General features: G+C 29.9%; 1 protein-coding gene across 5 annotated transcripts in view; it reads right to left on the minus strand.

Moving 5' to 3' along the window:
* LOC129943151 (dentin sialophosphoprotein) overlaps positions 1-12,811 on the minus strand; it is a 34,480-nt gene extending 21,669 nt beyond the window's left edge. For all 5 annotated transcript variants that reach the window (XM_056052409.1, XM_056052408.1, XM_056052407.1 and 2 more), the window contains exon 1: positions 12,303-12,811. In XM_056052409.1, the coding sequence (XP_055908384.1) occupies positions 12,303-12,305 (3 nt within the window). In that variant the 5' untranslated portion in view covers positions 12,306-12,811. The remainder of the gene's footprint in view (positions 1-12,302) is intronic.
* Between the last annotated feature and the right edge of the window lie 3,173 nt (positions 12,812-15,984).

Consider the following 15,984-nt stretch of genomic DNA (forward strand, 5'->3'; position numbering starts at 1 on the left):
ATGGGTATGATTTTCGCAGTTTTCCATTTGCTTTAAAAGTATTTTATCTTCAGACAAGCGTTAACAATAAAACATATAGAAGATACACCAATTATTGGTAGATCCTTAAAGTAGTGTATTTACTCCTGCTGCTTTATTATTCCGCATTCCATTTATTATTTCTTGAATATCATCGTTTGTGACAAAAACTAATATAATGTCTTAAAAAAGTCAATTGACAACTTTTTTTATAAAATTAATATGCAAACAAAGAAAGATACATACATATATGTATACATGTATGTAAGTCAATTTTTTTATTTCCATCTTTTTCTGATTTATAAAAACCAAGTTAGTTGATTTTTTAAATTCGTACTAATCAAGTACAGCAGATATCTCTGCTAGTTTTTAAGAAATGAAACGACCATGTCCATATATCCTTGTGTATTAAAAAAAAAAAAGACTAAATTTTTCCAAGCCAAAGCCACTATTTCCATCTATATTTTTCTGGGACTATTTTTATCAAAATCGATTTAAAAAAATAACGTGTTCTAAAGAATTCTATAAGATTCATTTTATCATGAGCTAAAAAAGACATTTTAAGACTTTGACATCAACAATGCATCCATCCCTATCTGAAATTCTATTAAAGCTATATATTTTTTCTTTCTCAATTTTTATATCAATACCATCAATAAATCTGTCCTTCAATTTTTGTTTTTCTATTTTATTTTATTTTTTCCTAAAAATCCTCTTAAAACTTCAACAAAAAAGTGAAATCCTCAAATAACATTTCCATTGAATTCACTAAAATGTCTCGACAGAGATTGAAATACGTTGACATACTAAAAGTTATTTGACCTTCTTTAAACCATTGATGAAGGTCTTCGTCTTTTTCCGGCGACACTTCCTTATCCGGACATTTTACCATCAAAACATCTCTAAACACTCTACAATTGAATAAATTATAACTTCACAATAATATTTACCATAATTTGAATATAGGTATGTACCTATAGGTAAAAGGATCACGACTTGAAAGATTAGTTATGTAGGTAGATACTTGTAATTCAATATTTAACGACATGACACTGTCTGATGGTGATAAAATTTGAAATTTGAATAACAATCTCAGACAAACAAAAACCCCCAAAAGGGCTATATTCTACTCTAGTCAAAGTAAATATTATTATTAAAATATTCAAACAAAAAATATCACAGAATTAATTAACTCATCGTGTGTATGTACACAAAACAAAAAACAACAAACTATAATCGTCCTTATTCTTAAATCTGTTGTAACAATTAAATAAAACCACTCCCTTAAGCTATAAGCCACACGACATCATTAAATACAACTTAATTTGAAACAATAATCTTAAAGCGTTTTACTCCGAAATAAAGGCCTATACGCAATCATTCTCACATAGACGATAGCTACGAGGACGACTACGTTGTCGAGCCCCACCGTGAAATTACTAAAACGACGCACGAAAAAGATTACAGGTACTCGTACTACGTGTAAATATTGCTTTACATATACAGCTATGGCCAAAATTATAGGAACACTTTCAGTTAAATTTCGTGTTTCATTAAAATAATACAAGTTTTTTAATCTGAGATCGACTTATCCATAAGTGAGATCTCGAAAGTAGCCTTAGTTCTGAATAATTGTTCCTTGATGTCATACAAATGGAAGAAATCAGAAGATATCCTTTTAAAATTACTTTTAGAGCAACTTAATAAGAAAATTTAAAGATAACCTATTTACATATGCCATCAAAAGTCTACAGCGAGATTTTGATATGCAAGACAAGTTAGAACATAACGTACAATTTCCGTAGAAGATGGAATTACAAAAATATATGTACATATATCCTGAGATGGATTCACTCTACAAAAATATTCAACATAAACAGTGGTTCCTCCCAGGCTAAAAGAAGAAGCGAAATGCACTTAAAAGAGTTGAAACAAAAATTAATTTTTGATTGAAAAATGTTTAGTCGTCGCGGTCGCATCGCCCAATTTGAGAAGCTTTTAACCACACCATAAAACCGACGACAACGTTTATATTCGGAGGTGACAGCATAATACAGTTTTAGCTGCCTTAGTTTTCATGATTGAATTTTTGACAGATAGTTTATAACAATCATTGAAAAATACTGCCATTACCAGACAAATTTTTCTGACACAAATAGAATTAAAATTCGATTCGGTGAAATGATTAGTTGAATTTTTTGACAAAATATGACCAGCTCCGTTCATCAAACAGGAACAGGTCATCAAGTTCAAACTTTTAAGCGTATATTGAATTAAACGATAGCTATAATAGTACCTTAGATTGCCAAGACACAAAATTAATGTTTTTAGTGGAATTCTCAATAATTGGCCTTGAATCTTATTAGGAACCATCGGATTGAGCACAAGCTTAAAGAGTGTATAACTATAGTCATAAGCCTATACTAACGGTACATATTTTTTAAAATCATGGCAAAACAAAGAAGAATAGAAAAACTTACATTTATATATATAAAACTGAAATCAAGCAAAAGAGGAAATCTTTGTTACGGTTTGACTTCGAAACTTCTTATCAAATTGTCATGCAGTTTTTTAAATGAAAGAGGATATCATGGAGCAGATTTTAGGCATAAATAAAGTCCAATAATGTTAGCAATAATTTGTTATCTATACTTATAAAATCCAAATATCAATGACTCACTGATCTCACGTTTCGATAGGAAATATGAATACCAAGTGCAATTTCTGTCGTGTATTCAAATAGCCTAAAGAACCATCAGGTCTCTGTAGTTTAGGAGGAAAAGTTTTATTGGCAGAAATTGCTGATCCACTGAAACCATTTAAAAGTCTTTTGAATCATTCTCATCAAAATTCTAAACATTTTCTTGATATTGTTCGTGTATGGAAATTTTATGTCTAAATTTAAAGTTCAGTTCCAATTCTATGATTAAGCTGGATCTCTTTTACCAAACAACCTTAACGAACCGAAATTTTTGCAAATATATTTCATGCCTTTAGATTTGCAAAGCCATAAGAGCGTCCATTTTGTAGTAACTCGAAACAAAGCTCACTAGCTAAAGTGCTTAAAGAAACGACGTTTACTGTGTGGGACGAATCGACTATGGTAAATTAAGGTGGGCCTGAAGCTCTGGATCGTACACTTAGAGATTTTAGAGCTGATGAACGTCCGATGGGCGATGAGAGGGATGAGAGGTGTTGTGATACTGTTCGCTGGTGATTTTCGGGAAACATTACCGGTTGTGTCAAGGGGTACAAAAAGATGAAATAAATGCTTGACTGAAATCTTGGTGTCTGTGGGCTTCTTGCAAACTTTTAAAATTGACCACAAATTTGCACGTACATTTGGGTGGTGATAATAATGGAGCAAAATTTTCAAGAACTCTTTTTTGGATATAGGAAATGGAAATAATGATAGAGAAGTACTAATAGAATCAACATTTGCAACTAGCGCCACTGGGCAAGACGAATTAATAGCTAATTCTTTTTAGAACCTAAAAACGATTCTGTTACAAGCATAAAAAATAAAATTCTTTCAATGTTTCAGGCCCATCAACAAACTTATCTTTCTATTGATGATCTGACTGATCAAGATCATGCTATTGACATTCCAATTGAATTTTTAAATACATCAGGACTTACTTCGCATAACCTAGACTTGAAAATTGGGGCTTCAATAATACTTATGAGGAATTTAAATGGACCGAAATTATGCAATGGTACTAGATTACGGATAGTAACTATGCAGAGGAACGTGATTGAAGCTAAATTATTTCTGGCTCAGTATGATATGTCTATCAATAAGGCACAGGGACAGACACTGAAGGTTGCAGGCCTTGACATTACAAATCCCTGTTTTACCCATAGACAATTTTATGTAGCTTTCTTCCGTGTCAGCTCGGCAATAATTTATATATGCATGCGCCTCACCAAAAAACAAACAATATTGTTTACAAAGAAGTATAATAACCGTAATAGAAATATGTACAAAGATAATATATAAATTAACAAATAAAAAAGGTACAATATAAGAAAATAGTACTTTTTCATCTTCATTTTTTTGTATATAAAATAGTTGAATACCTCCTAAGTGAAGCCGGGTAAACCAGCTAGTTTAATACACATTTGGATTATTTAGAATACAAAATAATTTGTTTGTTCTTACATTGTCATTGCTGGAATTAATTACACTTGAATTCTTATTGAGAATATTTAACTTAAAGATTTAAAGGACTGTTATCACCATAGTTTAATCTACTTCAATTGTTACACATTGCAAACTGACTTCGCAAACTATACTGACTAGCAATGATATTCAATCGACAGAGGATCAATGGAACTGAAATTGAACTATAAATTATCCATTGTACAAATCTTAATCAAAATTTCATAAATCTTCTATGAACGGAGTCCAAAACTATCCCAATGTCAGTAAAAGTTGAAAATTACAAAGTTTGTTTTAAATTAATCGCATAGTTATAGACAATTACAACTTTTCTTGCGTGTAGAACACATGGTTTTAAAAATGTCAATGTTTAAAACTAAACTATTAATTTCTAGAAACTTTGAAGGTCTTTTTGTTAAAGATAACAGTCTTTCATACTTTCATCTTTCATTTCATACATCATCTATATTTAGAAGAAACACGGTATTGACTAAAAGAGACTTAAGATAGTTAGTAAATAGTGCAAAAAATAACGGGCCAAGGTGACTGCCCTGAGGTACACCAAAATTAACAGTAACAACGGTTATTCTTCAGAAGAACATCACATAACTTGCGTTTGAGGTATGAAAATATTCATAACACAAATCTTTCGTTAAGACCCATATTTTGTAGTTTTCTAAAAAGAATACGATGGTTAAGCTTGCCAAATGCTTTGATATAAGGTCAGTAAAAATACAGTCAACTTTTTGTTTTTTTGTTACGCGCCAAGACAGAACGTTGTAACTTGTAACAAATTTGTTATTATGGGCTCCTTTTTAACAAAGCCCTTAAATTGTAGAACAGTGAAAAAATAAAGTATCCCAAATAATATATTAAAACATTTTAGGAATAGCAGAAAGTTTAGCAATTCGTCTGTAATTTGAAACTAAGTTCTTTTTATCTTTCGTATGAGTATTTATCATGAAAAAGTGCTTTTTCTCAAATTCGCCCTGACAACAATACTCGCACACAGGAATGGTTGAGAGTTGTCAGTCACTAGGTCCTAGTTCTCAAACAGACTGTTGCGCCACCCAATTTATTTTCTATTTTTATTTATGAGTATTTATAAGGAATGCATTTGTCCAAAAATTTACAACTTTCTATAGAATGATTGAACAGTACAAATAACGGGTATAACATTCACTTACATATATTACACATTTTTTTACATAATAGCGGGAAAACCATCAGGACCGCGACTTATTTATTTTCTTTAAATACTCTCTAAGGTTAAGATGTAAAAACTCAATAACAGTTTTTGTTACAAAAACATAAATTGATTCCAAATCTTTCTTTTTTTTCTGTTAAGAACTTTTCTAGCTTTAATAATTCAGCGTGTTTTTAATATTTATGTAAGACATGTTAAAACTAACAACTTTTTCAAATTAAAAAAAAACTGTTTTAGTTTTGCTAGCCTCAAAAGGTCTTATTAACTTCCCATAGGAAGTTATTGTAATCGATCCAATTTGTCAAATTGAAAATTTTGACATTTCTCGACATTTCAAGGTCCATAGAATCTAATTCAAAGATTTTTAGAGAGATATATGTGTGCGTGTTTGGTTGACCCCAAAAATATCACTGACCAAAAATACAAAACTTATGTTATACTCATTACGTAAACAAAATATTGACTTAAAAAGAGTTTTATCTTATAAGAGCCATTTTTTTTAATATTTGGTGGACTTTGACAAAAAAAAATACAGTTTTTTTTAACAAAAATAAGACCTACTAAATACTAGGCAATTAATAATTGTATAGCCTTCAAAATTCATTCTATACAAAATATTGTTACCAATACAATTTAATGATTTATAATAAGTACAAAAATCTTCTTAAAATGCTGCTTACATTTTTGGGAAAAGATCGATTGACAATTCAGTTAACATAAAACAAAAATATTAAAAATTGATTGTCGACTTAAGTATCTTGAGAACAAAACTATAGTATTGATTTGAAACTTTCTTTATCTTATACAAAGTTTTGTTATTATTGTTAGAAAAATAAAAACCGGAAACAAAATATACTAAAATTTAATTTTGAGTTAAATATCTTTTTAAGAATAAAATAATATACTGACTTCTAAGTTGTTTTATGCGATAGAAATATTGTTGTTATTCTTTTGTAATTTTTGAAATATATGTATAAAAATATATACATTTCCATATTGCCGAGACATATAAGAAAAGGACAAAAAAGTTGTATACCTTGTTTGTGGACTTTCGTGCTGCCTTCGATTCTGTACCACGTGAAGCACTATTTTACGAACTTTATTTGATCGGTATTTCGACTAGAATGATTCGAATTTTGATAGCCTTGTACAACAATAACTTAGCGATGGTCTGGGATGGGAAATGCGTTTCGGAAGAGTTTGCAACTACGATGGGGGTAAAACAAGGATGCATCCTGAGTTCACTTCTATTTATTTTATTTATTAATGGTATAACAGAAATCATTGGAGGTGGTCATAATAAACACAACTTGCAATCCAGCTTTAATGTTCGCGGATGATTTTGCTATCTTCGCTGAGACCGTTAACAGTATGCAGTCGATGATAAATATAGACTGGAAAATTATTGTAGAAAATGGAACTTGTCCGTTAATTTGGCGAAGACAAAAATAAAATGATGATATTCAGAAATGGTGGAGGGAGATACTCAAGAAAGGAGCAGTGGAAGTGGAAGCAAAACAAAAAATCGTACGTGCAACTGCAACATCCATCATGCTATATGGAGCACAAGTGTGGGGGTACCGCTCATATACTACTCTTGAAGTTTTTCAACGATACTGTGTATTAAAACTACCAAATAGGACTCCCAATTACATGATTCATCTGGAGACGGGAATGCCACCACTCTTTTTGGAGACACTGAAATTACACTTTGATTATGTGCAGAAAGATATGAGAATGGATGAGCAAAGACTGCCAAAAATAGTACCCTCTTACCTGCTAATGAAGAAAAGTAATTGTGTACAACAATGGGAAACACTGGTGGATTAAACACAAATTTTGAAAACATCCAACACGACTAACTTTATAAAATATTATGTGAATGAGGCTCAGTCATCTCAATATCGAATGTACTACAGTAAACTCAATTACAACTTACAAGAAGCGACATATTTTTTGAACACAAACTCTGCAGAAAAAATAAATATAATTTTCAAAATAAGAGGTGAACTGTCAGGCCTAAATTACATACCGCATCGACCTGATCTTCCACTTGAATGTAGCCTTTGCAACCTTAAAGAGAGAGAAGATGTTTACTATTTTATTGGAAAATGCCCTATTTTGTGCGAACTACGAAGGACATACTTTGGAGCAAATCTAGTGGAGATGGTGGATGTGCTGAGTATTTTGAATGGAGACCGCGGATGGGACGTACTATACAAGTATACTGTTAATGCGCTGCACTACAAAACACGTATTATTAAGGCAATTTTTATCATCAAACTATCTTTTCATATTTAATTTAAAGTTAACTTTTTTCTATGCATACAAACAAAAAAAATCATGTCAATGTGGTAGACGGCATGATGCCAAACCAAATAGACTTTAAGCTAATTTATTTATTGAATGTATCATGTATGAATATTAATTTGGTCATTAAAAACTAAAAACTAAACTACATTTCCAGCTTTAACTAAATTTTGATTGCATACTACTCTTTCAATTGCCCTTGATATAAAATTGGCTTGTTACAAAAAATACAATTTCAAATTTTTTAGCAATTAACAATGGGGAAGTTATAAGGGTGGGTTGCATACCAGCTTTTTCTTAATTTTAAAAAGAATTTAATATCTCAAAAAAACGTGATGTGATAGAGTGAAGTCGAAATGAATTGCAAGAAACAAAACCTTGTCGACCAGTATAATTTAAAATAGAAAATTCTTAGAAATCTTAGATATATAAACTTGATTAAATTATATTGGAGATAATATCATTTCTTGTTCATAGACTATTGTAGGTGACAAATACTTTATTTCAGTTTTTATTTACAAAAGAAATAAAATGCTAGACTGGATCGCACGAACTTGCTCCTTTATGCAAAGATTTAAAAATATACCTGTGAGTTTGTCATCAAAGATATAAATGCTATTTGATTTGTCAAAAAAAACTCCGTTTTCCAATTTTTTGTGTTTGAAAATCGTTAGACCGGTTTTATTTACATTAATTTTTTTATATATAGGCACAAATTTTGTTTAGTATTTGAATAAAAATTTAGTCTGGACGAATCATCATATACATATGTATATATTATTTTGCTAGAATGACTCCCTTTTTCGGCTCTCATACGGAACTAATTTTAACATATAAGGTGTCAAAACAAAGAGAATTTTCCGTAAACTATGCGAAATGCATTTCATTGAATATTAATTTATAATTTGTTGAAAAAACTTAACTTTTATAATAATAAAAATATGAAATACTCGGAAAATATTATGTTAAGGGAAATGGTTTATGTATTTGAATGATCTTGTCGAATACACACCATTTTTTTCGGTAAGGGTATTTTCTTTGATTCATCTCAAGACACAACTCATCCTAGGACAACTCATCCCGGAAATGAAAAATACTTGTACGCATACTTTACCGAAACAATTGTTTATGTATTTAACTCATTCGTTTAAAGCTTTTTCCTTTGGATAGCTTTATTTTAATTTCATATTATAAGAACCAGGATGGAAAATAAATTATCTGAAGATTAGAACGAGTCAGAACATTTATGTTTAAATTGTAAAGTGTTTGCGAATTGGTTGTGTAGTTTGTATGTGTCTAAAACGAATAAAGAATAGTTCATTTGCGTGTCAGCTTTATGGAGACAGATAGATAAAAACATGTTTATGATGATAATGAAGGAATGTTATTGGTACTCACTTCAATCCAATCACATTCCTTCTTTCCTACAAGTTTTCAGGGCAAACATGGAGTTATTATTTCAGTTTATTTTTGTCGTTAAAATTAAAACAAAAAACTAGCATACGACCAGGTACAAGAAATTGCTATTCATGTGCTGTTTACAGTCAGGCTATTGTGCATTTTGGATTTTAGTTTTGAAGTGACACGTTATCAGTAGTTTTAAAGGTTGTACGTAATACCTATAAAGGTATAATGTGTTTACGTTAAAAAAGTGATTATAATAGAAAACAAGCATACTCGTTTCTTTAACTTGTACTATTTATTCTTTTATGAAGGCGAAGGCAAGTAAAATATTCTTAATAATAATATTTTAAAATCATATATATAGGTACAAAGGTACCCAGATAATACTTCTTGATGGACCCTTTAAAATAGATTGTTGATTAAACATATCATATTCGTTAATCCTATGCAGTGGCGCTACACGGCCATTGTTGGTATTTACAATAATTATAGTTATAAAAATACATAAATATGAACCAAATACATTAATTTGAATAAAAGATCAACATTCTGTCAAAATAATTAGCTCTTTAGAGCTCATGCACGGTGAGATGTAAGGGGGTTACATTTAATACAAGTAAAACTAATTTAAGATTCAAAATTTTAGCTGAAAAATAAGTTTTTCTTCAAAAGTTTGAATGCCATTTTATAAATCAAAAAACCCTTGATTTTTCAATTTTTTTTCGAAAGTCATTAGAACGGTTTTTTTTTAAATAAATTTTTATATACCTACATATAAAACTTTTCAATTTTGTACTAAAAATATTTTTTGTACACAGTTGTTTAGTGATTGTAAATATACGCTCTACATTTGAATTTCGTAAAAAAAATGTTGAACGTTTTTGAGATATAGAATTTTGAAAAAAAAATCAATATTTTTTTAAAAATCCAAACAAGAAAAAGTTGCACTTTAAATGATCAAATATTGTTCAGAGCTCGTTCAAAAAGAATTTATTTTAATCGGTTCATAAGTTGCTCAGAAAATTAAAAAAAAAAAAAAACAAAAAAACGGTTCTATGAGCGGTACCTTTTGGGAGTAATACAAAAATATGTTTTTCTTACTAAAAGAAGCCAAGTTAAATAATAAAATTTTAAGGAAAATTAGAAAAAAATCTATCGGTTTCTTTTTGAGAAAATTCGAATTTTCGTTTATTGTATGGGGGCCACTGTTAGTTTTGATCTTGAAAAAAAAGAAAGCACGCCTAACTCGAATCTGCTCAAAACCCTAACTTTCAAGTTTGAACTCAATCGACCCAATGGTTTAGCCTGTAGGAGCGTGGACAGACAGACAGAACATACCGGATGGAATCGAGGGACCCACTTTTTTTCGTCTTCTTTACCATCGTAATATCATGTTTGATTAATATTTGGAGTTGGAAATTTTCCACGAATGCAAAACTTGCCTAGTTCCTATATGTCGCAAGTAAGAAACAGTTTATTGAACTGTTTTCAATTTCATCTCCATTCATCATGACATCAAAAATAGAAAAATTAATTGTAGGATATTTGGGTAAAAAAATCGTTCACTGAATTTGTTTAAATATCCTCTCTGCACGTTTCGATATTATTTTCTAGGAATCATAACTTATTTGAAGTTGATATATCTACTTGTTCTTGAGATATAGTTAACGAAAGGGTCCTCCGAACGGACTTACAAACACACAGAGAACTTTCTAAAAACTATTGACTTAGATTATATGGATCTTGAAACGTCAGCATGTGCAAACATCTTCGATTCAACAAATCGGACGGTAACTTTCTATCCTTAATTTTTAAGGACTTTTCGACCCAATATCATTTATGAATTTATTTTTCAACGAATTAAATTGGTTGATTTTTTTGTTAAAAATATATACATACATATGTTTTTTGAAGTTTAAATTAAGTGCTCATATTTTTCATGGCTATTCTTTCTTTGCCTTCTGCAAATCAACTCGAAAATCTTAACTTTTTAAAGACCACATCTTCAGAACGATTAACACAATATTTACTATTAAAATTGAATGGCTACATGTGTTGCTTCACACAAATGATGCTATAAACCGAACAATCAACCTTTGTTCCTACTATTTTGGCCATAGCTGTAAATACCTACAAAAAAGAAAGGATCTTTATACTTGCGGAAGGAACATCAGCTTCTGGCATAACGCATAGGTTGATATAACTAAAAGATACGTAAGTTACCCTGATGGCTTCTATATACGCGGCACCAGGTATAGAATAGTTAGGTACACACCAAAAAAGCACTTCAACCACCTATAAAACCATAATTAGCGCAATAAGGGGTGCTCCGTACACAAAATGTTGTTAACAAGGAAATCACAAAATCTCCCACAATACACACTATGAGTATTATTATCCTTCATGTGTCCCAACTGTTGAATTGAGACACAAACCAGACCGTTGTCGTTGTAGTCGTCGTCACTTTCTTCTTCTGTAGGTATATATCTTTTGTGTACATTGTACTCTTCTATACATATATCTGTACAGATACTATAAGTATAAAACACCTGTGTATCTATCCTTTTCTGTATATGTATAGGTATAGGAAGGATGTACTATATGCCACACACTATATTGTTGCTCATAATTGCTTTTTTCTATCTGATGGCTTACATAAACTTTTTCGAATTGGAATCTATTGTTGGTAAAAGTACCTGTAGCGAGTCTGAACGATAAAACCGACACGACATACGACAACGACGACGACGCGGTAGATGAACGCGAGGACGAGGATTTCATATCCTGGAATGTGTCTCTTGTCTCCCACAAAACAAAAATAATACAGAAAAATACTCACATACAAAACACGTACCGTATAACAATCTTATAATAGGTAAACATGAGTAGATTGCGAAATGTGAAAATATTATTATGTAGTATATGCTCATAAAAATACGAGCATGTACTATGAGTAAGTTCTAATGCCAGCGCAAAAGAAACCGTTCGGTTTCTTTTTTATTAAGTAAATTGTGTTCTATTGATTTTACCAATTTGGCAAAGAGGTTCTCAGGTTATCCTTCGAACTTTTTTTTCCTTCTTCCTCCTTTTCGGCACAATCAAGTAACAAGAAGTAAGTAGGTAGGTTAGGTTACTATGATGCTCAACATGCAACAAGTGTGGTTATATAAAATAAAAGTTTAGGTATCTACATATACGTACCATTGCCCTTGCCTGCCCGACGACAACCACGACCGCGACCAGGACGACGACAACGACGACAACGACCAGGACGACGACGACGACGTTAACGACGACGAGGACCACGAAGACAACGAGGATACAAATACTTCACTGATAATAATTAGGAACGAAAAATTATGGCGAATTTTCATTCGGCTACCGCACATAGTTTTGCACTTAAAAAACTAATTACAATTATATTTTAATTATTTTTTTATATATATCTACATATGTATATAAAAAAGCGTAACGATTAAGAAGAAGCATAAAATCAATCTGTATTGTGTGTATAATTATACTAAAACTGAGTAAAGAAGAACTTTATGTGAAATAATTTTGCAGCAGCAAAAGCAGCAGAAGTATATATTAGCAGCCCGAGCCAGAGTGGATGCTTAGTTGGTTCGGTACGTACTGGGGAAAAAAGACTCCTTTAGCTTTGACTCTGCTTCTGCTGATGGTAGATTATAGAGCAGCAGCAGAACTCTCTACACTGCGCTGTGCTAAACACAGAATGAGGAGAGAACAAGGTAAACTTTTCTATACCACCAGCAAAGCGAAAGCAACGCAGCAACCAGCACCACAGCCATCCGGCCAGCCAACAATATCTCAGCTTCACACGAGCTCAACAATTTGGGTTGCAAATTTTTTGTTTTGTATACAGTGCTGTGCAAAAAATATCATGATAAACTCTTGAATTAAAATTTGGGATATGTTTAATGCCTAATTCCTAAAATCTTATAAAGCCCAATTATGGTCACAAACCCGAGAAGGTAAAAAAAAGAGGCTGGGATGCGACCCACACTGATCAATTCTACCCATCCCTTCTGTCGATTAAAAGGTTTGTAGGTTTTCATGCTTTTTAACTTCCCATAGGAAGTTATTGTAATGGATCTGATTTGTCAAATTAAAAATTTTGACATTTCACGACGTTTCAAGGTCTCTAGAGTCGAAATAAAAGATATTTAGAAAGATGTCTGTGCGTTTTTTTTTCGTCCATAGCACAAGGGCTCTCAAAAAAATGTCGTGGGCGGTTTTTTTTTACCATAGCAGTTTAAAAAAAGTCAACATTTTGGGTTACCTTAAATATCTCAAGAAGCAAAAACGCTAGAGACTTGAATTAAATTTTATATAATATATAGTAACGTGATACCAAACTAGTATGTTTTTGGAAAAAAAAATCCAATTAACCGTTTTCTTATAAATCAAAAAAACTGTCACCTCGAAAACTTTACGAGTACATACTGATTTTATCTCCAAAATAATTTTTTGCAACGAAAAATAAAGTTTTTAACATCTAATAAAATTTTTAGAAAAATCGAATTGACAGTTTTTTTTATAAAAAATAAAAATCTAAAAAACATTACTCAAAGTTACTTAAAATTGTATTTCGACTCAAATATCTTTTCCAACCTTTGAGATATTGGATTTAAACTATTTTTATTGTCAACATTAAATAAAATTTTAAGAAAAATCTGATTCACGTTTTTTTTACAAAAAAACTAAAAACCTAAACAAAATTTACCAAAAGTTGGCAAAAATTGATTTTTGACTCAACTATCTTTTCAAAAATTAAAGATTATGACTTCCAAGTAATTTTAACTTATGGAAAATATTGTCTTCAACATTCGAAAAAATGTTGAGAAAAATCGAATTGGCAGTTGTACAAAAAACTAAAAACCTAAACAAAATTTAACAAAAGTTGGTAAAAATTGATTTTCGACTTAAATATATTTTCAAATCTATGTGATATTGGGTTCAAAATACTTTTTTCTTTTAAAAAATATTGTTTGCATCATTTGATACAATTTTGAGAAAGATCTTATCGACGGTTGTTTTTACAAAAAATAAAAATTTAACAATAAAACAATATAAAAACTTGGTAAAAATACACTTCCGACTCAAATAGCTTTTCAAAAATTAAAAATATTGTCTTCAAAATTAAAAATATTGTCTTCAAACTATTTTTATTTCACAGAAAATATTGTTTTCGATATTCAGTAGTTTTTTTATGAAAATCGTCCGTTTTTTCTTAACAAAATAAAATCTAAAAGAAATGGTATGCAAATTCGGTATAGATTGATGTTCGGTTCTTGATATCTCTCAAATTAATATCATTCATCCAATTTGTAAAAATTTAAGAAATACTACTAAAATTGGTAACAAAATGTTTCGACTAAAAATCTAAACTACTTCTTTATATCAAAAATATTGTTGGTTATTTTAAATTTTTTAAGAATAATGCAAATAACAACTTTTTAAACCTAACACGAAAAACTACAAACTTTTATGCAAGACAAATAGACAGACGGGATGATGAGTTATCAGTGTGGGTCGCATCCCAGGCTCTTTTTAAAAAAGTTATCAGTTAAATTGTTGTAAAAAATTTAAAAATAACCAACAATATTTTGCATATGATAAAAGAGTTTATTTTCAAAAACTATTTTGGTTAACGAGATTTTTATTCGAAAACCAATTTTTCGCAATTGTAGTAGCATTTCTTAAAAGTTTTTATTTGTAATATAAACAAATAAAAATTGGATGAATGAAATTAATTTGAAGCCAATGAAGCGAACATCAGTTTTTACCAATTTTGCGTACTATTTTTTGTAAATTTTAATTTTTTATGAAAAAAAACTTAGTTAGAATTTATAAAAAAAAATTACTGATTGTTTAAAACAATATTTTTTATGAAATAAAATTAATTTGAATCCTATATCTTAAATTTTTGAAAAAAATATTTGAGTCGTAAATCAATGTTTACGAACTTTTATTAATTTTTGTTAGGTATTCATTTTTTGTTAAAAAAACTGTTAATTCGATTTTTCAATATTTCTTATAAGAAAAAATTGGTGTGAAGCCATAATCTTAAATTTTTGAAAAGATAGTTGAGTCGAAAATCAAAATCAAGTTTGGAAAAAATATTTAAATCGAAAATTAATGTTTAAAAACTTTTGTTAATTTTTTTAGATTTTTATTTGTTTTAAGATTTTCGATTATTCTCAAAATGTTACTGAATGCTGACAACTTATTTGTTTCAAGATTTTCAATTATTCTCAAAATGTTACTGAATGCTGACAACTATTTAAAAAAAATTAAATTAGATTAAATCCATTATCTTAAAGTCTTGAAAATATATTTAAGTCGAAAATCAACTTTTACTAAATTTTATTAATTTTTTTTAGGTTTTTATTTTTTGTAAAAAAAACTGTCAGTTCGATTTTTCTCATAATTTTACCAAACGTTCAAAACAAAATTAGTTGGTAGCCACAAAATTTAAAATTTTTGAAAAGATATTTGAGTCGAAATTCAATTTTTACTAACTTTGAATAATGTTTGTTCTGGGTTTTTATTTTTTATAAAAAAAAAACTCAATTCAATTTTTCTCAAAATTCTACCTGATATCGAAAACGTTATTCTTTGTTGCACAAAATTGTTTTGGAGATAAAACCAAACCAACGTGATTTTCTTGAGAGACCTTTCTACATCTTTCTGCATTCAAAATTTAATTCAAGTCGATATTAAAAAAATGAACGCCCAAATTGTTATTTGTCATTTTATCGAACGACATACATATAACTGAAATCATAAAATGATATAAAGACCAAAAAGAAAAACAATGTTAAAAATATCACTGAGAAAAGGTCACAGAGCCCAAATAAAA

Source organism: Eupeodes corollae, chromosome 1, assembly GCF_945859685.1.
Source record: "Eupeodes corollae chromosome 1, idEupCoro1.1, whole genome shotgun sequence".
In the NCBI taxonomy this organism is placed as follows: domain Eukaryota; kingdom Metazoa; phylum Arthropoda; class Insecta; order Diptera; family Syrphidae; genus Eupeodes; species Eupeodes corollae.